Consider the following 23616-nt stretch of genomic DNA (forward strand, 5'->3'; position numbering starts at 1 on the left):
TAATTATTAGAGAAATAACAAGCATTTATTTCTGGATTGGGCTTAACATGTATAGGTGAAAAACTGTATAGATGAAAAAAATTGCAGTTGTTGGCACAATACCAAAGTGGAACAAACGAACAACACTTCTGTGATTGCATGTTTTGTATAGCACGTGGGAGGGCTGCAGAATCGCTGAAATTAATATGTGGAAAATAGCTGCACTGGTTCCTTAGAGGTATATGGAAACTATCACATGTACTCACTCAGCTTGTAAATCTTTGCAAAGGCTCTGATGAAAAATGATCACGTTTCTTTATTATAATTAAAATATAGTGGTCTCAGATGTTTTTCTTAAAGAAGTAAAAATATGAGACATAGATAATATGAGCACTTTGTTTAAAAAAGAGAAGAACTTAAGGAACTATAATTTAAATGTTTTTCAAGGAGATTTATTAAAATATGATTGGATTGTATGCCTGAGATTAGTACAGAATAACAAGATGTCCCCATATAATAAATGGACCTCATATTTTATAGATTACAATTCTCAGCTTCTGGTATTTTTTTTTATTTTGATCTGAGAAAACCTTAAAGAAAACTATGAAATTTATGCCTCCTGACTCACTATGATAAGTATAGGGGTGTAGGGGTGCCATGCTTGTGTTGTATTTACACCAAGTCATCAGAACCAAAGACTAAAACTGACCCATTTTAATTCTTTGCTCTAGGTATATAGATTTGAATATACAGGTGATCAAAAAGTAAAACTCTAAGATTAATTTTAAAACAATAAACACTAATAGTCATGTGAAATAATTCAAACCTGAAATATATTTTTCTACATATTCTTTCATTTTTATCTTACTTTAAATTTTTGAAAAGACTTTTACCTATTAACTTTATTTTGGCTTATAATTATTACCTATCAAAGAGATGTTTAACAATCGAGGTGATTCCTAGTCTTTTATTCACTCCAACAGATGATATTGACTTTTATAACTTGTCAGCTATACAACCAACACAACTTGTCTTCTCCTAGAACTGCTTCTACTCTTCAAAGAAAAGAGTTTGAGGGGAAAAAGCAGTTCTGGGAAATACCTGTTCATGAGGTTGCATGAGACACTCTGCAGACAACCCATGTCTAGAACAGCACAGGGAACAGTGAAACTTTTCTTACAAAATGGCATTTTTGTTCAGTGTTATGATTGTAAAACATGTGTCTTTTGAGATGTATTTTATTACTAACAAATAATGCAGGTTTTTTTTTTTAGAACTGGCACATAAATATTTGTATACTACTTACATGATGTATGGGATTGGCCTTCTTAATAATTTCGTGTGCTTTCTCCCCTCCCCCCCATTTTGCTAATTACTCTATTAGCTCTTTAACAAACTCGCTCTTCTTTGTCAACACTTAAGTCACAAGCTAATATTCTGGAGCAGAAGTCAATGTTTATGATGGCATGTTTTTTTTTCTCATGTAGGACAGGCAGTGCTATTTTAGAACAGTGGGACTCCACTATTGGTCATCATTTCAGTGCAAGAGTAAACAGTCCTGTACAACATGTGGCCTAAATATCAAGAGTTTAATTTAAATGTATGGCACAATAAATGCGTGCTTTTTAATGAGACCTGTTAATATTAACTACAAGGTTTAAATATTTAATGTACTGATAATTTTATTGTTTTATTCTGCCTGTTGAGAGAGAATAACTGTGATACTTCTGAATGGTGCATCAACTCCTTCAGGTGATAGGACAGAGTGCTATTATAAATATATCTATAAAGAACTGCAGTGCATAAAAGAACATCTGCCTTCTTCACACAATGCTGCTACAACACTAAATCCATTTCCAAACGCATGCAGTGTGTTTTTTTTTATAATTAGCGAGATCAATCTAAATTCCATTTATAAAAATAGCTATGAAACAGTAAGTTACTGTCAAGTGTAAAAGCTGTGTTTGTAAAAAATCTCTGTACTTCTGTATCTTTTAGTTATCCTGTTTGTTTTGCTGGTGATAACTGGGGTAAAAAACAACATTATCTTTCAGCTTAATTCACACATTGGATGGAGAAGTAGGTACCAATAGTTAGAGGCCTCTATGATATTTGCACATCTCTTTTAGGTAACAATGATGAAAACCATGAAGAAAGCAACTTTATAAACATGAAGGCAAAAAGGAAAAACAATCGTAAAAAACAACAACCATAATTCTGAATATAACAGAGATGACAAATGGTGTGAACTTTTGAAAACAAATAAAAAGCATTATTCAATAGGATGCAACGAAATTGGAAAAAGAAGCAACAGTACATCATGAGACACGGAGTCATCTGAAAGAAGCAGTTATGGACATAAGCCACAGACAGGATTTCTTTCCTTACTTGCACAAGTATCTTGAGGGGTTTGAAAGGTCTTTCACCATGAAGCACTCGCCTCCATTCACACAGAAAGTTTTCTCCTTCTCTGCACATTTTACAAGATGGCTTGTCCCGGTGGTAGATGTAGATGTAGCTGGATGGAAGATAAAGAAGGGGAAAGGTTTAGAGCTATCTTCCCCCTTTCCAGGCATCCTTTGATCTTAAATTTCTTAAGAGGAAGAGGTTGAAGAAGGTGCAACAGATTCCACTAAACTTTCAGGCTTAATAAACAACAGCAAAGAAGTTAAATAATTTCTGGGTGTAGTTAAACAGAATACAATTATAAAAGGGTGACTATTATTAGCTAATTTAATTACAGTAATAGGAAAAGGGCTCAACGTTTTTTATAACCAGTATTTTATCTTCTAGAGAAGTTGAAAAAGAGCAGATCTATTGTCTTTAAGTAAAATACATTTTCCAGGAAGGCTCAAAGACAGTGATATGAAGGCATATCAGTGCAACTCAATTTAGATCTCAATTTTTAATGGCAACTAATTTTGACCATATTTTTTTAGATATAATATATAGCAAAAAAATACAAGGTGGCTTATTTGTTCCTTATGAAAAATTATATATTAATTGAATATATATATATATATATATATATATATATATATATATTATCATATACATTGGGGGCATTATTTTCAAAATTTCCACTCTATTCTAATTTCCAATCAGAAGAATATTTTTTGAAATGTCCAACTGCCATCATATTTTGGAGGAAATGGAAAGACAGTCTAATATTGCTAAAAATGTACAGTAAGCACAACCATATTCACCCATTTTGAATCATGAGTAGAAATTAGTCTTAATTATGGTTTTTAATATCTTCATATAATAAGGTTGATAGTCACTCATCAAACTTCACAATGATCTGAAAGTGATGCACCCACGGTTTGGTGCATGGATTAAACGAAGCCAAAGTTCTCAGTCCTGAGACTCGAAGGGCATTTAGCATCAGAACGTCTCCTCACATCACTGGGAACACACGGGCAATACTCAGTCTCAACCCAAAGCATTCTAATGTACATAATGTGTATCAGGACAAAAAACACCAATATGTCCAGCCAATGAAGATTCCATTTACTCTCAGAAAAAAAAAAATCCACCTTTAGACAAAATGCTGTTCTTATCTATTGATCATTCTTTGTAATTTTTAATCCTTGTCTTCCTTATTCTTATTTTGTTATCTGCATATGGTATTCAGATGACTGTGTACTTTTACCTAACCTGTCTTGTATTACTTTCCATTTTCTTTTGCCTTTCTTTTGCATTTTCTTCACAAGTCCACATTTTGTTTTGATTTTTAACTCAGCTTCTCCTCTAACCCTGCTTCCTTTTTACTCTACCTGATAGAAACACTGATTAATCAGCGCCAGGCATCCTCAAACTACGGCCCGCGGGCCACATGCGGGTGTTTTTGCCGTTTCGTTTTTTTACTTCAAAATAAGATATGTGCAGTGTGCATAGGAATTTGTTCATAGTTTTTTTTTAAACTATAGTCCGGCCCTCCAATGGTCTGAGGGACAGTGAACTGGCCCCCTGTTTAAAAAGTTTGAGGACCCCTGAATCAGCCTCTGAATCACTCAAGACCTTTTCTGACTCTTATTCTCCCGTTTTAAAATTAGGCCTGGTTTTGGGCCATCTCGCTGTTCTCAGCATGGCTTTCAGGGGTAACAGCAAAGGACAGCTGAAATGACTTGTACTTTGGATATAGATCTGGCCCAAATCCCACCTCCTACTAGTTTTGTGTCCTTGAGCAAGTCATTTAACCACCCAGGTGCTCAGTTTTCTCACTTAGAAAACAGGGGCAATGGCTCTCTTACCGAATATTTGTAGAGATTATAAATAAACTGGCACAAAACTGGCACTCAAGGAATAATAGCAGGTATTATTACTGGGCAAGTAGAGAGGGCATTCATTAATCAAATAAAAGCTTGATAATGAAAATTTGGGGATTTCAAAGATGCATGTTATTTTTGAGTTATTAGTATGGATAATTAAAAATGGTTCAATTTTTGTCTTATTATTGAAATAAAAAGTTCTTTTCAAAATGCATTTCAAAGTATCCTTCACGAGTCTACAAGCCAAACAAAAGGCACCAGGGAGAGTGAGGAGAGAGGTGATCTTAATCTTCTATTATCAGCTATATTTTACCATCTTTATCAGGAAGAGGGAATGTAATTGGCAACATTTGGTCTGTAAAATTATAGACAACATGTCTTACATCACATAATTTAACATAATAATATATTTGAATGCTCAAAACAGCTTACTACGGTGCTGTGTGTTAATATTTTCATTCATGGCAATTGCTTTTTAAAAAGTATTAGGAGGAAGTTTGCTTTCAGCGTTAAAGGTTTTGCGCTTAAGACTTTCAACTGCTGACAGGATTGCGTGGGATGACAAATTGGGCAGGGTATCCTTGCTGCCCCAGGTGACAGTGCAGAAGGGACCACCTGCCCTGTGCTGTCACCACTCACGTCCCTGCAGAGGAACGCAGAGCCTCAAGTGGACCCCAGCGGTCTGAATCCCTGACAGGTTCTACCGATTACCCCTCACCCACGCTGCACAGCGGACACTGTATCAGGCTCTTTCAGAACAAACCCTGAGGCTTTTGCTAAAAATAACAAAACCAACATCCCCCCAAAGCAGACACTCCATATAAGCTGTAAACTAACAATAAAAATTAGCAGTGACATAAGCAAGAGACAGATGCACCATACCTCTTCCTTGGACTTCCTGATCTTGTGTTATCACATAGGCAAGACAAATAAATGTGTGCTAATATTAGAAATAATTCCTATTTTTTTTTAGTCTTTTAGAAATATTTTCCCCTGAAATAATTATCCTTTTAATGCTATTCTGCAGCTCCAAGTTATGACACATTCATTTGAACAGTTCATAGATCATTAGTTGAAACTAGCAATGGGCTATCTGATAGTAAAATAATTCCAGAAGACAATGAAGTAGCAACTGACTCATAGGGTCACAGACTATCGTACTTGGCCCTTGAATCTGTTAATAGCAGTGAGAACAGAAATGATCATAGAATTGTAAAGCATCAGAGAACTCCCAGATGATACAAAGGGTGAACTGACTGGGTACAGCTGTTCTGAACCCACAGACTAACACAGGGGTACATTGTAATTGTCAGAAGAGCCTGGATGGGATGGTGATATGTGCTCCTTTCACATTTGCCAGGCTGTTTTTTTTTTAATTCTCCTTAGTTGAACTAAGTGGACACTCAGTCCTAAGCGGAACTATTAATTTTGCAGTGATATCTTTTCTCTTTGGCTTACACACGCTGTATTGCGAAGTCAGACCATTTGGTGATTCTGCCCAGAAATTAATGAAACAGACAAACCAGCCCCTTAAACCAAGCTGTGGCGGCCCCATTCTTTCTGGGAGCTTTGGGAGGAATTTATTAGAGGTGAAGCTAAAGGTTTTGCAGATAGAATGTACCTCAATATATACAAGAAGACCCTCATAGCTGTCCCTAGAAGGAAGTGAAGTAGATCTCTCTTATTCAGTCCTTAATAAACCCTGCCTCCCCCACTGTGTGAATAGTTTGTCCTAATTTGGGAGTCTGCCATCTTCTAGTAAGTGTTAAGTGAACAGCAGTTAGTAGCACTGCAAAATAAAACTTCATTCCTTTTATGTTTGCCATTTATATGAACACACTTTCCTTAGATGTTTGCAACTACATTATAAGGAAGAAAGTATAAATAAAGCAGTAACTTGTTATCAGAGAATGCACTTGGGGGTGTTTCACTCTTGACCTGGTCTCTCTTGGCAATTTAGATCAGGACTAAGATTTTGTAGACTAAGATCACCATTTCCAGACTCTCCAAATCCCATACCCCACATACTGACTCCCTCCCTCCCTTCCTCCTTCCCTTTTTCTCTTCCTTCCTCCCTTCCTCCCTTTCTCCTTCTCTCCCTCCCTCCCTCTTCCCCTCCCTCCTTTCCTTCCTCCTTCCCTTCTTTCCTCCCTCCCTGCCTCCTTCCCTCCCTCCTTCCCTCCCTCCTTCCTTCCTCTCTCCCTTCCTTCCTTCCCTCCCTCCTTTCCTCCCTCCCTCCCTTCTTCCTTCCTTTCTTCCTCCTTCTCTCCTTCCCTACTTTCCACCATTCTTTAATAATTGCCTATTATGTGCAAGGCATAATGATAACAACTAGAGTTACTGAGGTTAAAAATTGTAAGACTGAATAATTCTCCCTAAAAGGAGACCTTTATAGATAAAATGTAGTGACCAAAACACTGGAGTTAGCTAAGGCTCTATTTCACCAGTTATTGTATGTGTGACTCCTGTCCAGCTAACCTGCCTCAGTAATCTCAGTGTAAAACTGAGATATCTCGGGGTGGCTGTGAAGTGTGAGAAAAGTCTTCATCTGCAACACTGCACACTAATATATCATACTGTTACTGTTACTAATGGTTGAATAGGGATCAAAGAGAAGCTAAAACATTTCTGCACAGGCTCTGAAATTCTATATAATCAAGTATCAAATGTTGTTTTTTAGCGAATTATTATTCTGTGAAATATGAAGAGATATGGTCTAATTTCAAAGGGTAACCACTGCATGATTGTAAGCAGTAATCAATAATCTTTATCACAACTGCTTGTCACTAAAACTGCCTATAAAAATAAATGGAAGAACAATTCATGTTAAAAGAAAAGGAAAACCTAACATCGTAAATGTGTAATTATTTTCACCTTTCAAAAATCCACATAATTCTTTAATATTTCTCACTGAACTTGCCAGTTATAGGAATTAAGTTCACTCACAATATTGTGTCATTTCAACAGTTTAAACCTATAAAATATTAAAAAACACTATGACATCCATAGTATAACTTAACATTGGGGAAATCATCTTTGACTGCAATACTTTAAAAAATATATGGACTATTGTAACTGTATAACTAACCTGGTGATAAAAGCAGTTATTAAAAGTCTACCTTTTAAAAATATCCTATATAATAAAAGTCTACTATGCTAAGTGTCTGGTCGTTGGTTGGCCATTCAACCAATCAAAGCATAATATGCTAATGATATTCTAAGGCCGCTCAGCCGCTCGCTTTGATGTGCAATGACCACCAGGGGGCAGATGTTCCAACTGGTAGGTTCACTTGCTGCCCAGCAGATCATGATTGAGCGAGACAGGCTGGACACGCCCTGGAGCCCTCCCTCAGTCCCTCCCTGGCTGGCCAACCTCCCGTGTCCCTCCCCTGCCCGATTGTGCACTGGTGGGGTCCCTTGGCCTGGCCTGTGCCCTCCTGCAATCTGGGACCCCTCAGGGGATGTCAGAGAGCTGGTTCGGGCCTAATCCCGCAGGCCAGGCCAAGGGACCCCACTGATGCACACATTCGTGCACTGAGCCTCTAGAGTGTGTGTGTGTGTGTGTGTGTGTGTGTGTGTGTGTGTGTGTGTATTTTTTTTTTAGAGGCCCAGTGCATGAATTTGTGCATCAGTGGGGTCCGGCAACTCTGGCCAGGGGGAGCAGGGGGAGGGGACATGGGCAGTTGGCCGGCCTGCCTGCTGCCTGCTGGTCGAACTCCTGGTCAAGGGGACAATTTGCAAATTAGCCTTTTAACATATAGGATATACACTGAGTGGCCAGATTATTATGCGTTCAGATATATATATGAACTAAAAATTAGGAGTTAATTAAGAGTTCACTGTTCTATTGCTAAATATCTTCCCACAAAATCACACAATATTTCCTGTAGAAGGCTAGGCTTTTGCTGCTCAAGGCAGGCTAAAAAAATAATGCTGGAAAGGAAGGCTTACTCTCTTGCTTGTTTTAAGTGGTGTTTTCCTTATCAGTGAAGTAGACAGCAGACAGCAGCAACAGCAGGGCCATTACACAAATGCAATTGCTGATAAGAAGTCACTCTATTCTTCTTTGACAATTAGCAGGAATTAGCATGATTGTACAGTGTTTAACTCAAGGAGCAATCACTAGATCCTGTCCTCCCTAAGAGAATGAATCTTTTATGAGCAGTTTTTAGGACAATTCTTAATGATCTACTTGCAGGGCATTAAACTAACTGCAGTTTTCTCAATGAAATATAAAAAGTTAACATTGTTTATATTCCAATATACAACTGTCACTCACTGCAACATTTCAGGTTGTTGTTTTTAAAACCTTACCTGTGAGATCTTCAATGGCTATGGATTTAGAAATCTGCATGCTTTCTCGCTCTTTGATCTCTCAGTTTAAAAAATCTGAAATTATTATTCTTGCTTGGAATACAGCTCCTCTGCAATTACATGTTGGACGCTTAGAGCTCCCACTGGCCAAAAAGTGCTTCTGTGGCTCCTGCAAATGAAGCTCCGGAGCAGAAGCCGAGCGGAAATGCTGTGCTACCTAATGCAGCTTCTACAGATGCCACGGGAGTGACACTGGTTTCCCAAAGGGAAAGTCTGGAGCCAGACGCAGAACTACTCAAGCACTGTCATTCTGGGTTGGCATCTTTTTTTCCAGAGTAGTAATTCAATGCTATGCCGAATAGCAAATAGGTACTTGCAAAGGAAAAATAGAAATGACAGGGGGAGATAAAAGAAACCTGTGCTCACTTGGACTTCAATATTGTGATTTAAAGTAGCATACTATCGCCTAGCCTGTGTGGTTCAGTGGTTGAGTATCAACCTAGGAACCAGGAGGTCACAGCTCAAGGTTCAATTCCTGGTCAGGGCACATGCCTGGGTTTTAGGCTCGATCCCTAGTAGGGGGCATGCACGAGGCAGCTGATCAATGATTCTCTCTCATCATTGATTTTTCTATCTTTCCCTCTCCCTTCCTCTCTCTGAAATCAATAAAAAATATACTTAAAAAAACCGAACTATCTCCTTGGTCTCTACTGAACTCTGCTAAAGAAACAAAAAGGAAAGCCAGGGATGGATCATGATGAGATCATTAACGGAACCAGAAGTTTCTAAAGTAGAATTAGGACATCGCACTTTATGGAACTAAGGTGGAAGTACTTAGAGGTTTGTAGACTACCTACAAGGTGAGTGTTGTCCAAAGAATAAGTTGACACTAAGGCCAGTGAAGATTAAATGGTTTAAACAATGTATTTGGGGTTTGGAATCATTTAAACACACATTAAATGGGGGACCAGAAAGAAACTTAACATATTTTATAGTTTATCCCATATTTAAAAAGAGGATACAAATTGTCTCAAAAGAATAATTCTGTGGTCTTTAATAAAGTACCTGTAGCTAAGATTTCACAAAAGTACACAGAAAAGGCTGCTTAAGGTCACACAAGAGAATCAGGAAATGCTTGTTTTCTGTTTTATTAAATGATTTGGGGGCTAAAGCTGGTTAATAAGACTGCCTTTTGGTCTCTCTCTCACAGGCTCTCTGGGCACACCCTGACATTATTCTTCCTTCTTCAGCAGAATGAAAAGTGACCTTCGGGTATGTCTCCTCATAAAACGAAATTATAATTTTTGTTATAACACTGATCTCATTTGTAACTGAACAGAAAGCAGAGTCTTAGGTTCCCAGCAGTCCTTGAGCAAATGATACGGTACCATTAGATAGTATTATCCTTAGAAAAATAAAATTGTCAAGAAAGGTTATTTTTCCAACATACAAGTTGTTATTCATTTTCTTTCTTTTTCTTTTTTCCTGTCCTGACAGCGCATTTCACTCCTGACCCAGTGTAATCGGTGTAGTCTGCTGCTTCTGACAGCAACATCTCAGTGGCATAAATGCCGTGTAGGATGTCATGGCTTTTCTGAAAAAGAGGGAGAGTCTCTTCCCACAGTGGATCACTGATTGGGTAAAGTTACAAGAAAGCTACATTTTGTTCCTTACAAAGGAAATAACCTAAAAGCCAAACTCCAGAACTGCAGTCCAGCTAGACATTTTCTACTAATCACTGACACTTTTATGGTCTAAAATTTCCATAGCTGGGAGTCGACGAAGTTTTGATCCGTCCCTTGAATCTTTTTCCATCAATACCTATCCTAAAAGGTTAAAATCCACCTAGCCTGCAAAGCAAATATTAGCAGTCCATGTGACAGGCTTAATTTGATATACAGGGTATCTCAAAAAATGTATATATACAGCTAATAGCTCAATTCTGAAAATAAAATGTATTTTAATAAACACTGCCTTTGTAATTATTCAATGTGTGTGTGCACATTTTTGGGGGATACCCTATATTTATAGATCTCCTCAGGTTACAAGTGGAAGGCACACATTCTTTACTGTACTCTGCAGTATTCTTTACTGTTTTCTACCAGTATCAATTTTGTTGGGAGAAGGTTGTGTCAATGTAGGAAATGTTCATCTTGTCACTTTCCAGATCAGTCAAATGTTTTGGGGACCCAACAGAACAAAGAGGACTGATCAAAGATTCAGTCATTTGGTAAACTCTAATTTAGAAATGGAAGTAGATGAAAGGTCAAAATATAGAAACTCTAAGGCAAATTCATTTCAAAAAAAATTTTGTAAAATTGTGGCACAGCCAAAAATAACAGCCATATGGTCATTTCAATAGATATAGAATTAACATTTGATGAGGTTAAAAATCTGTTTCTATAAAACCATCTGTCCAATATTCTTATCCCTAAAATCAAACCTGAATTTAATCAAACATCCAGATACAACTACTAATTTACAGGAAGTGTACAGGTCAGAAGAACATTAAAAGACACCTTGAAATGCAATTGGCAAAAATCCAGATTACACTATTATTCAACATTGCTCTAACCAATGCAATAAGGTAGGAATAAAAAATTGTGGTAAAACCGTAGGAAATGAGAAGATAAAATAATCTATGATATGATTGAATATCACTAGCAAGAAAACCCAATGAAATAAAGGGATTATACTCACAATTGCAAAAGGAAATGTAAATCAATTAGGCCTGCCAGGTGTGAATCTAACAATAAATTCACAGAATAGGTACTATAGTAAGAAGTGGAATTAGGTCTGTGCTTGGGGGAAGAGAAGGCATTCCATTAAAAGGAAAAGCAAATGAATTTGTGGAGATAGAAAAATGAATGTTCTGTTCCGTGAAAGGCAGCAATTATAATATGGATTATAAATACAAAGGTGAAGTTAATAAAACTATACAATAATAATGCATCCATATCAGAGAAGCCCTTGATAACCTGGATGGAATGAATATTTACCATGGAGAGAGTTAGGTGTTTGAGTAGGTTCATAATTAATGGATTTAAGGGTCTATTCTCTAACCTTTAAAGGGGGAGAAAATTGAGATGAATAGTAAAGAAGCTATTACAAAGGTCTAGGTAAGAGAGAAAGATTTCTCAAACTAGCGTACTCATAATGGGAAAGGAATAGGGGCCCGAGTAAGAAATAACACAATTTTGTATTTATATACCTTAGAATTAGGTAGGCGCTAAATGCAGGAGCTCATTTGCATTTCACACCTTGCATCCCACCTCTTTCTAAGGCATTCAAACTGCTTAACACAGATTTCCTCATTACTCTCTATGCAGTCTAGGAAACACCCATGGTAGCCAAAGGGCTGAGGCCCATTCTCAATATTCAATACTCCATTGTATAGTGAACTGAAAACGTCTACGTTACAGCCAAGTCACATGATGGTTTTCTCAGGTGACTATCCCACATGCCTGTTGATATAAAGGACCCCACTGAGAATAGATAGTGCCAAAGTTACACAGATGCTCAAGGCAGTGATGTCCCTAAAAGTCCTAGAAGCACCTTCATGACAGAAAATGATTTTAGATAAATCATTAATCTAAACTTTCAATATTTTGCATAAAGAAGCCTCCATCAATGTGTAGGAAAATGGGGTCTAGACAATACAGATACATTCTCCCCAGTGTCCCAGGTGTGGGCAGGTCTCTGATCAGTGGCTCTCTAACACAGGAGCTTGAATATTATTTCTTGGACTGTCACCTCTGCAGCTCTAAAACACCAGACTGCCTTTTGCTACATACCATTAGCTGAATTACTGCAATTCTAGCTTTGTGTGATGGTCCTGAACATAAATAGCCAGATTCTGTTTCCATATGCATAATATTTTCCTCACTGAGGTGAAAGGTTACTGCATATAAAGGAATGAAGCAGTAAAAGCATGTTCAAACATATGAATCTTGCTCTGCAACACTTGGCTAATTTCAGTCCGCATATTTTCCCAGAAGTCCCAGGAGTTCCTTTTTCCCAGGTTCGTGATCAGAATAGCAAAACGCCCCTCCTTGTAACGTGATGTGTTATTAAACGTGTATCTGCAGTTTTTAGGTTCCCAGCACAAATTCTAGTAACCAAGTAACACATGGAAATCTAACTTTTTCCAATACACTTATTGTCATTTACACATAACCAATCTGAGCAGGAATAAAACAAGGCTTTGGAGAAACACATAATTTTAAATGCTTCATCTCAAGAAAATTTTGCCCTGCCCCAAAAGGACTAAGCTGGATTCATAATATTTAGTTCATAACAGGTTTTCTTTCTCTAAAGAGCATACGTTTTAGAGATGGAGGCAGTGGGGGAGGTAATATTATAAGCAAATCCTATGCCTTTATAGGCAGTGGGCCAAAATGATAAATTAGCCTCAACTGCATTATGCATAAAGCTTTCCTTAAGCCTTTGTTTTTAGTTGTTGTTTTGAATTTCTGGGCCTCTATATTCCTACCTGACAGGCACCTGTTTTTCTACTGTTGGCATTAAAACGTACTGCTCAATGGAAACAGACAGGTGCACACAATATTTTTTAAAAACTGGAGCCATGTGCTCAGTGTCTTACTCTCATCATCTGGCCTGGCTGTTTCATGTCTATACATCATTCGGTTGTTGGAAGAACTCAATAGAAATCATCCTGCTTATACTTAAAACTGGAAAAGGCCATGTTGAATCACATCATTAAAAAAATGTCGAGGTCAGGGTCTTGCCTGGCTATTTTCCTGCGCTGCCAGAAGCAGGGAATGTGAAGAAGGTCCACACATAAGCTCTTAGTTCTAATTTATTAGTTTCTTTTCTGGTGGCGATATATCTATCTGTGTATATGGTCTAATAAAACACTTCCATCTCTTGGAGCTATCATAATTCAACATGGCTGAGGTCTTCCCTTTTTAAAACATAAACCATTCTGTAGACACTGCAAGTATGTGTTTAGTACAGATCTTGGTTCTTTCCATTCATCACCGAGCTGCTGCTAATGAAGAAAACCAGTTAAAGCGGGAAATCGTGGCTGTTCAGCACACCAGCTGAAAGGAAACCCTGGCTCTGCAAAGCCACGTAAAAATCACAGCACCACATCCTAGGCACTTTACCTAATTAATTCCTCACATTCCCATGCAGGAGTCAAGTGTCTTCAGTTAAGAGCTGTCATTTATTCTAAAGCTTTCAAGACATCCAATACTTGGCAACACCTAATGTTACGTCTAGTAAAAAATTTGCACTGGTATTCTGCTCAACTAGGCATTGCCAACACCTACTGAGAATTTTCCAGCTCAGAAACTGCAGAATCTATAAGTTCTTTGGTGTACCTTATATGCATAGCCCATGGACATGGGCAATAAGGTATAGTGAAGACCTGGGGGGTGTGGGTTGGGGCTATCTGTAATACTGTCAACAATAAAAATATTAAAACAATTTTTTAAAAAAAGAAACTGCAGAATCCAGTGCCCACCACAATGGGGAGACATGTGCAGTTAGTTAGCTCCTGTACCGAGGGAGAGTTTGTAGATGACAGGCAAGTTCTTGTTCTGTTTCTAGGCAGAAAACAAGGTCTTCCTTGGCAAGAGTTCTCGTTAATAAGAAGAAACCAGACCTCTGACCCTAGACTTTGAAAACGTCTGGTTTATTCATAGCTTTCCCCTTAAGAAATCCTTACTTCTGAAGCATTTTGAAATACAGGACACTTTTGTAGTTAGCATTAGTGATTTTCCTTGGTTACACACCTTTTTGGAGTGTTGGACATAGGGATGTAACTGTCTTTTCATAGCCACTAGTCACAGGTGGAGAGACTTTCTGTTAAAGATGTTATGTACTAGAAACTCTAATGCCAGGATTTTTCTCAAAGTCTGAAGAACTCAGGAAAGTGAGGCATTGTTCTATAGAAACCACACAAGTCCCCGGAATTAAATGTGATAATAAAAAAAGGATCTTAATTACCAGATAGATGTGGCAAGAATTCAGCAATCCTTCATTGTCCCTCATGCTGTTCTCCATTAAAAGTTTGTGAGAATCTGTTGAATGGCTATATGGATCCCTCACAGCCACTGGACTGTGCATAAGGTTCATGCTTGGGGAGCCAATTCCCCACTTGCCAGAACTTTTCATACGTGTGTGTGTGTGTGTGTGTGTGTGTGCGCCCAAGTGCATTCATGCATGTGCTAATGCACACATGCATGTGTGCCTTTGACTGTGGCTTACCTTACGTGGGGAAATCAAACTGCACTCTGTCACCCATTGACTGAAAGGCTGCTTTAAATTCTTCAGTGTCTTTGTTTGTTTTTGTAAAAGAAATGACAGGAACTGAAGGATTCATTGGTAAGTAAGGAAAGTAGGCTATTTTATCCTTAACTAAATCTCATCATTTCTGTAATCAAAAGCCCTTTTCATAGAGCTAGGAAAGTGCCCATGACATCCCAGAGTTTCTCCCCCATTTTTTGTTTGTTTTAGCCTCATCACTTGATATTAAGTCATCATAAAATAAAAAATAATTTTAAGTGGACTGAATATCAGCAAATTCATTAGTTAACAATACTACTAGAATATATGATTATTCTTTAATTTTTTTAAATTCAATTTTATCCTTTGATAAATTCAATCCTCCAAATATACACTTGGTAATTTTGTCAGTTTTCATTTTTGCTTGTATGTTTGTTTGCTTTGAAGATTTGAAGACCATTTCATCTGTGAATTATTTTAGTTGTAAATGACACATTTTAGTTGTTTAAAGGTGAACAAGCAGAACACATGGGTGAACAGATGGAAATTATAAATGAAATCAGAGTGTCAAAATATTTCTTCTGAAGTCAGAACGAGACATTGGCAAACCCATAGCAATATCTACAGAAAATGCTGGCTGCACATATTTAAAAATAAAAAGAACTTACCCAGAATGTTAGAGAAAAAGTAAACAACAGCAGCAAATAAAGTAGTGTGATGAAGGATGTGTGGGAGAGAAGGAGGCAATAGAAAGTATGTTGGCACTGTGAAAACTTAGCTCTTCTGGGGACCTAACTGTGAATCTGAAGTTCAATTCAATTAGGAAAGTCTGGGATGATTGTGATGTATTTAGACAGTCACATGAGGGTTTACAGCTACTGGAAGGACTTCTGATGCTAACGTGAAAGGCGGTTACTTTCCTCTATTTGTTTCTTCCTGTTGAATACACCATATTCCTTGGGCTAAAAATTTTCTATTTATGGTAATGTCTAGCTTCAAATCCTCACATGAAGTTTGAGTTTCCCATGCAGAACTATAACAATAGTGACATGGCAACAAAGCAAATTACAGACATTGAAAAATTCTCATGAAATGCAATCTGTTAAATGGACAATGTAATCTATGCCCCTGGAATCACAGCCTATAGATGAGACAGGTAGAATGAGTATTCTAATATATATATATATATATATATATATATATATATATATATATACACACACACACACACACACACACACACACACACATATATATAAAGAGCTAGGTGGCATCATGACCAAACGAGTGACTGGTCACCATGAAGTGCATGGAGCACCTCTGGGTCCTCCCGCTGCCCAGCCCTTGAGCCACTCACCATGAGGGGCAGCTAGTGGCGGGGCGGACTGGGGACTGTTGAGCTCAGTGGCCGTGAGCTTAGCGGAGCAGTCACGGGGCGGGGGGGGGGGGGGGAGCTTTGCGGAGCGTCCAGTGGTGAGCTTCGTGGGACCACAGCAAGCTTCACGGAGCAATCGAGGGGCAGAAGGGCCGCGAGCATCTCGGAGCATCTGGGGGTGGGGAGCTTCATATAGCATCGCAGGGCAGCAGAGGCCATGCGATGGAGGCCAGGCTAGGCCTAGGGACCCTAACCGCGCACAATTTCGTGCACTCTGGGCCTCTAGTACTAGTATATAAAGGTCAAAAGAGAGACGGTGACCAAGTAGGAAGTGAGGTATGTCTTCTGACTTGTGGGACTAGTGCTCCGGGCTAAGGACAACACTGCTGACCATTTTAGCAACCCTGAAAAAGAAGTCATGAATGATACAATTCTAAAGTTAAGAAATATATCTAATGTATTAAAATGTTTGCTCTATTTTACAAGAAACTCGGAAACTACGCATAGCCCAAGGTCAGAACAAAGTCCCAACTATTCTTAGATCACTGAACTTGAGGAGCAGAGGTCCAGACAGATAGAATCAATCCATCATTATGTAAGTGATCACAAGAACTACCTACCAGGGTGGCGTTCAAGTCTTGACCATACAACCCTAAAAATAATCAGGGACATTTTCTAATCAAAATAACAAAGAGAATGTGCCCTCAATGCTCAACTAAAGTTGATGACTTAATGAGGTAAAAATGATATGTTCTAAATTAGATAAGAAGTAATCATTTTAATGAGGATGACATAGATCTGTACTGATTCCACATTTAGTGCTTGCTATGTGTAGCATTTCTAATTCCCCCGGCATAATTTAGAATAAGAGATAAGTTTCTTAAAATTTTTTTCAGAAGTTGAAGAATATGCACAGTTGCTGCCAACTAGCAAGAGAATGGCTCAATTCCCCAACACACTTCTCTCAATCCTTATGTCCAACTCTTTTGTCAAAAAAATAATAACAAAAAGGCCTGCTTATTAACCTGTCTGAGGCTACTAAACTCTTTACAGGCCATTCCCACTAAATATATCATCCAAAATGAAACTTAAAAATAAAAAAAATTTAAATCAGACTATCTTCTTTACTTGTAATAGAAATTGCCCCTTTCTGTCTCAGAAGCATTAAAGTCAGAGAGACCATCTTGATTCTTTCACATGCTAGAAGAACTAACATCTATAAAGTACTGTTTGGCATATGGTTTCTACAAAGTGCAGGAGACTGAACCATCAGAGTCATTATTGGCTCAAAGAGCGAAGTATAAGAAAAAGGGTCACTACTTTCTCAGGTGAATTCCTTTGCCCAATATGCATCATACCTTGAAATCTTAAAAATCACTGTCATCTTTCTGGGAATAAGATAACCCTTCTGCTGCCTTTCTTATTGCAGGAGAAATAAATCCACCCTTTCTCAGTAGTCATATTTCTAGAAACACAACCCATCCTAAAATATATCCCAATGAAGCCAAGAGTCAAAGTCCAAAGAGGAATGTTAAGTATGCTCACAATTACCACTTCCACTGGGCATGCTGTCTACTATGTTCTGGCTTTATGATGATCTTCAAGGTAGATTGAGGGAAAAACACAAAATAAATAAGAAGCAGAGAGAAAAGGCATGATGGCAAAGAGGGAGGAGTTCTCTGCATACTATATTTTCTTCTTAAGCACTTCCTCTTTATATAAAAAATCTACTGTATCTTTTTCTTCATAAGCTTATCTTCTGAAGTAGAAATCAGATTCACCTAAGACAGTACGTATCTGGCATTGATAATGTTTGTAGTAAATTGGAAAGGTATGTCTTTTGTTTTTATTTTTTCTGATCCTCCCCTTTTTTGAGGGGAAATAAATGCTGAAGAAAACTCAAAAGTTATCTACATGGTAAAGGCAATATAATTCTTAGCAATGAACAAGAAGACCCATAGTCATTAAGAACAGTGTGCCAGATATTCTAGCCTGTAGTCATCACAACAGTCCTAAAAAATAGGTAACATTTTACCCTTTTCACAGATGAAGAAACTGAGGCTGAAAGAGGTGAAATAGCAAGACTTTGTTCTCAGTACAACAAACAACGTGGAGAGAAATTCCGAGGCAGGTTGACTGCAAGGCTGGCAATATATCCACTAACGCATTCTCTCTCATGATTCTTTCATACCAGAACTACACATCTGATATTGGAGTAAAAAATAAACAAACAACCACAAAATTGAAATTCTTTCCAAAGACTATTAGAGAAGCCATATTCTTCCACCTTCCAGAAAGGGTCACTTTCTGAATATTTGCCAGTGTTTGTAAACTGTATGTCAGGGAATGACTCTTACAATATTACTTTTAGATTATGCTTTCATAGCAGAAGACAGGAGGCCAATGTTGGTCAAACGAATGCTATTTTTGTCTTAACTCAGGGAAAATGCTCAGTCCTTGTTATCCAGTATTCTGTTTTCTGTTTCAGAATAAAACGATTATCATTTCAGTTAGCTTTCCTAAGAACTAGAAAACTAAACTTATCCTGAATAGTTCAGTCTAAATTAGGAAAGATGTCAGAAATTTGTTGCAGGGTTGTAATGGATACGATTTAACATCCATTCAAATTAGTCTCATTTTCTTTTAAAAATTATTTTTAGGAAAATAATTTAATTTCATGTATTAGTAATCACAAATTTAAAAAATGACCTCTTTTTTTTTATGAAGCAAAGTAAGAGAAATTATGCATGTGCATATAGATGCATATACAAATAGAAATACACTGAATTATAGACATCTTTGAGGATTTATGACAGCGAGAACTATTCCAAATGAAATGCTAAATTTAGTTATGATGCCTGCACAATATTTAATATTTGCATAAGATCGCTGATTGACCTCAATGCAATATTAATACCACTAGTTTTTTTTCATAACTGATTGTAGTCAGCAAAGAGATAGGAGAAAAGAAAGAAAAATGTATGTTCCTGAGAGATGTATATACATTATATAAAATGAAAAATTATTTCCAGTGACATGTGAAATGAGGCTCATTTTGTTGACTGGTCATTTTCTTTAAACTCATTTTCACATAACATATAAATCACCCACAAGAAGGTTTTAAAAATGGGTCTGTGGTAGTACCCATAATTGAAAGTTAAATCGTGAAAACCAATTAATTTAAATGAGCAACTCTTAGCAAAACACACTATTCTAAATCTAAGCTTTATTTCGGTTAAGTTACATGTTAAGGATCATCTAATCAGACTTGCTTTACATACTCATCCCTAAAAAAACCCACAATGCTGCAAAGAGTGGCAGACATGATTAAAGTACTTACTAATGGCAAATGACTACAAAATTAGAATTTATAAAATAGAGTTGATTTGCCTAATTTTCAACAACTGCTTCTCTATTCAGTAGACTTCTACTAATTTGTTACTCAGTTGACTGTACTAAGTCTTATCTTCACTTGTTTAAAATTGAAATATTGCAGTATAAGCCTGTGATTTGTTTAAAATAAGTTAAAGCTATGGAAGAAATCTGAGGATCATAGAATTTTATATTTATTTCTGCAGTCAAATAAGACAATGGAGGCACAGAGCAAAATGGTTATATAGTTTTTGAAACTATTTACGTGTGTGTAAGAGACATGACTAAAATATTGAACTTCGTGCTTTCAAATGCACCATTAACATTTTTAGCTCAGCATCCTTTATTTCCTAAAAATAAGCAGTCAGTGTTGAGCAGAAATGCCCAAGAAATCAATGAAAAGTAATTAGGAAGAGTGTTTCATGTCCTTGAGAAAAGCTTTGAAGGCAGAAAGGGAAGCTTCGGCACAGAGGCCAGTCAACATTCTTCGGTTGTTTTTTCCAAAATAAAAAGAAAAGGTGATCAATTCAATTACTTTATTAACAAGTCACCATATAAATGTCAAGTGCCACCCGGGGCCATATTGCAGTTGATGTGGTTTTCCATTACAAAACCCACAGTGGAAAGCTACCTTGGACAGCCAACTGCTATGTGCAGTATTAGATATACCCATGTGCGATGGGCAACAGAGAAAAAAACCTCATTTTAACACTTAGTTGCTTTAACTATTTCTATCATCTCTGAGGAAAGATATGGAGGGAAAGAAAATCATTATTGAGTAACTTCAATGTGCCAGGGAAAAAATATACATGACCTACTTCATAAAGCGCTCATAATAACCTGTAAATTCTGTATTATTTCTCCCACTTATCAGAAAGTAAACGTTTCAAAGAGATTAAAGAGTCTGCGAGGGTCCTGCAGATGAAACATTTCAGTTGAGATTCAAACTCTGATTACAAAGTCCCTGTGCTTTCCAAGAGCCCAGCGAAGAATTTTAAATGGTGGTTCTTATTATTTTCGAGAGCCATACAGGCTAGGGCAATTATTGTTATTTTATAACTAGAGGCCCGGGGTACGAAATTCATGCACTCAGCAGGAGGGGGGAAGGTGGTCCCTCAGCCTGGCCTGTGCATTCTTACAGTCCAGGAGCCCTCGGGGGAGCCCTTGGGGAGCAGGCCTAAGCCATCAGTCAGACATCCCTAGTGCTGCCATGGAGGCGGGAGAGGCTCCCACCACCACCGCTATACTTGCCAGCAGTAAGCCCAGCTTCTGGCAGAGCAGCGCTTCCCCTGTGGGACTGAGCTGAAACTGGCTCTCTGACATTTCCCGAGGGGTCCTAGATTGCAATAGGGTGCAGGCCAGGCGGAGGGACCCTACCAGTGCATGATCGGGGCCTGGGAGAGACGCAGGAGGTTGGCCAGTGGGGGAGGGATACTGGGTGGGCTGCAGGGCGTGTCTAGCCTGTCTCGCACAGTCCCGAGCAGCTGGACCACAGCAGCAAGCTAACCTACCAGTCAGAGCATCTGCCCCCTAGTGGTCAGTGCATGTCATAGCCAGCAGTTGAGTGGCCTTAGCATATCATTAGCACATTACACTTTGATTGGTTGAACGGCCGACGAGTCGACTGGACACTTAGCATATTAGGCTTTTATTATATAGGATTCTACAGTCTTCGGAAATGAGCATACATACGCATACACTTATACAAACTCACACACTTCTTAAAGTTCTTAATTTTCAAGTTCAGCTTTTAAAAAAACCTATGTGCCCATCATCCACAGAAGCCTTTTCCTATCTGACTTGCTCTGTAGCATATAACATAGTGTCTCAGATAAATTAAGAAAGCTATCTTTCTTTTTAACTTGTTTCTCTACTCAGATATTCATAAGTCTCATTTACCTAGTAGTGGAAAGATAAATGAGAGAAGATATAAAATATTCAAATATGTCTCTGCCTACATATGTATGATTTATTTGTAAATACAAATAACATTAAAAAATCCTGGCAAATTTTTCATCCAAGGTATGCTTCTCCCCGAGAGTCACAGAACTTTGGTTTTACTACCTTACTATTAGCTCAGGCCCATTAGAGACAGATTTAGTATTTGTGAAACTGCTATATGAATTTAAACTTTGTTTTGAATTAATTTTATCAGTCCAGTTTATCTCATTTTGCTAGTTCATCTCTGCAAGCAAATTCCTCTTTACTTGACTCATATCTTTTACATTCATGGGTGTCTACTTTGTCCCTGTGGCTTAAAATCAGGCCAGTCTCTCCCCATCCTGTCCACTATCCACCCCTACATGTTTGGGTTCCTGACAGAATCCCATTCTATCTCTCCCCCCCCCCCCCCCCCGATTTATAGCCCAGGCCCACACCTTTTATCTTTAATGATAAACTTGATATTCCCAGCTTGGACCATACTCTACTGCTTATCATTTCCCCTGGCCGTCTGGCTCCCTCCACTCCTGACCACTTGTAAAACCATCTGTCTGACTCAGCCTCAGATCCTGGAAAAGGAAAATCCTAGATGCTTCCCTTGTGTTTGGCTCCAGGCTCCTTGCCTTGTGGGTTTCAAGAAGGAATGAGACTCCTTCTGCCATTTAATAACCAAGAGTCTCTTTTTTAAAAGTTAAAAGACACTTTATCAGGGTTCAGTTTCCTAGGAATACAGTTTCTTCTCCAGCACCAGATTCACTAGCTGTCATGCCCCACTTGAAATAAGACTTAGATTTAGCAAAACAAAACAAAACAAAACAAAACAAACAAAAAGAAAACACACCACAGGACAACCAACTGAATTTGAGTTTCCTATAAATAGTAAATGTTTTTTAGTGTAAGTATGTCCATGCAATATTAGAGATATACATAAACTAACACATGATCTATTGTTTATCAGTAACTCAAATTTAACTGGCTGTCCTGTAATTTATCAGGCAAGGGTAACAGTACACAGCATTTTTAGAGTTTCCTTTGCTAAGAGGATGTATAATCTCTCCCCGTCCCCCACTTTCTCTCTCTCTCTCAGTCATAAAAACAAACCACGAAGATGTTTTTGTTTTTTTTCATTCCTGCAACTGGATTTATAAAGAAGATTAGAACTACACTACTATATTGCTGCTGTACCTCAGGGATTTCTACTCCATTTCTGCTGTGATTGAACCAAGGAGAATGGGGGGAAGCTTTCAAATCAAAACTCACTTCAAGCTAACAAAATATACCCCCACACACATACACTCACACTCTTGCCTCTTTGTTTTGATGGTCTCAGGCTCCCAGTCCAAGGCAATAATAACTTAGTAGTCAATAATGCTGTCAATGAAAAGACCCACGTTCGGGCTGTAAGCAGTGCAGGGCCAGCTAATGAACAAATTCTAGAATCAGGTGTTCATCAGCATCCCAGGTCTATCGGTCTCACTAGGCTGTGGAGGTAAGAGCACATCTGGAGTCCCCAAATTACACTGAATTTGCAATAGACATGCTTCACCTCAGCACGAGCACCAAAGAGTAGAAGGAACTCCGGAGCGCTGGGGGTTAAAGAGAAGAGTGAAGAGACAATTTTTCAAGCTATGTGCTACTGACACTGCTAGCAGGTTCCCTGCCATAGATGACCAGAAAAAGAGGTGGGAGAGTTTGGTTATCCTATCTACAACATTTCTCTTAGCTAACATGCATGCCAGGCTCCATCATATAAAACAGCCTTCAAAAAGAGGCTCAAATATTACCATATAAAGAGTGTAGATGAAACTGGTGTTTGTTGCAGAAGAGTCTGGAGAAATGGTATTGGTTTTCAAACATATCAAAGCTGAACATATGAAACATTTATATATAGGATGGGGTAAGAGTAGGTTTACAGTTGTGAGTATGGGAAACACAGAGCTTATTCTTGTATTATTATTTATTAAATATTGTATTATTTTTCAATGAACAACTATACGTCTCTTTTGTCCCACTCTGTGTTTAAGGGGTAGAAACTGGGTCAAATTAATGGAAGCTACAGGAACACAAATTTTCAGCTGAATATATGCATAAATTTGTAGAGCTAAACAAAGA

The 23616-nt window shown here is 38.0% G+C and overlaps 1 protein-coding gene across 4 annotated transcripts in view; it reads right to left on the bottom strand.

The window, feature by feature from the left end:
* The window catches only part of NRG1 (neuregulin 1), a 993276-nt gene that overhangs the window by 30605 nt on the left and 939055 nt on the right, over positions 1 to 23616 (bottom strand). For all 4 annotated transcript variants that reach the window (XM_054720058.1, XM_028152541.2, XM_028152542.2 and 1 more), the window contains one exon: positions 2368 to 2497. In XM_054720058.1, coding sequence (XP_054576033.1) covers positions 2368 to 2497 — 130 coding nt within the window. The remainder of the gene's footprint in view (positions 1 to 2367; positions 2498 to 23616) is intronic.

The sequence above is a fragment of the Eptesicus fuscus genome, chromosome 8, assembly GCF_027574615.1.
Source record: "Eptesicus fuscus isolate TK198812 chromosome 8, DD_ASM_mEF_20220401, whole genome shotgun sequence".
Classification (NCBI taxonomy): Eukaryota; Metazoa; Chordata; class Mammalia; order Chiroptera; family Vespertilionidae; genus Eptesicus; species Eptesicus fuscus.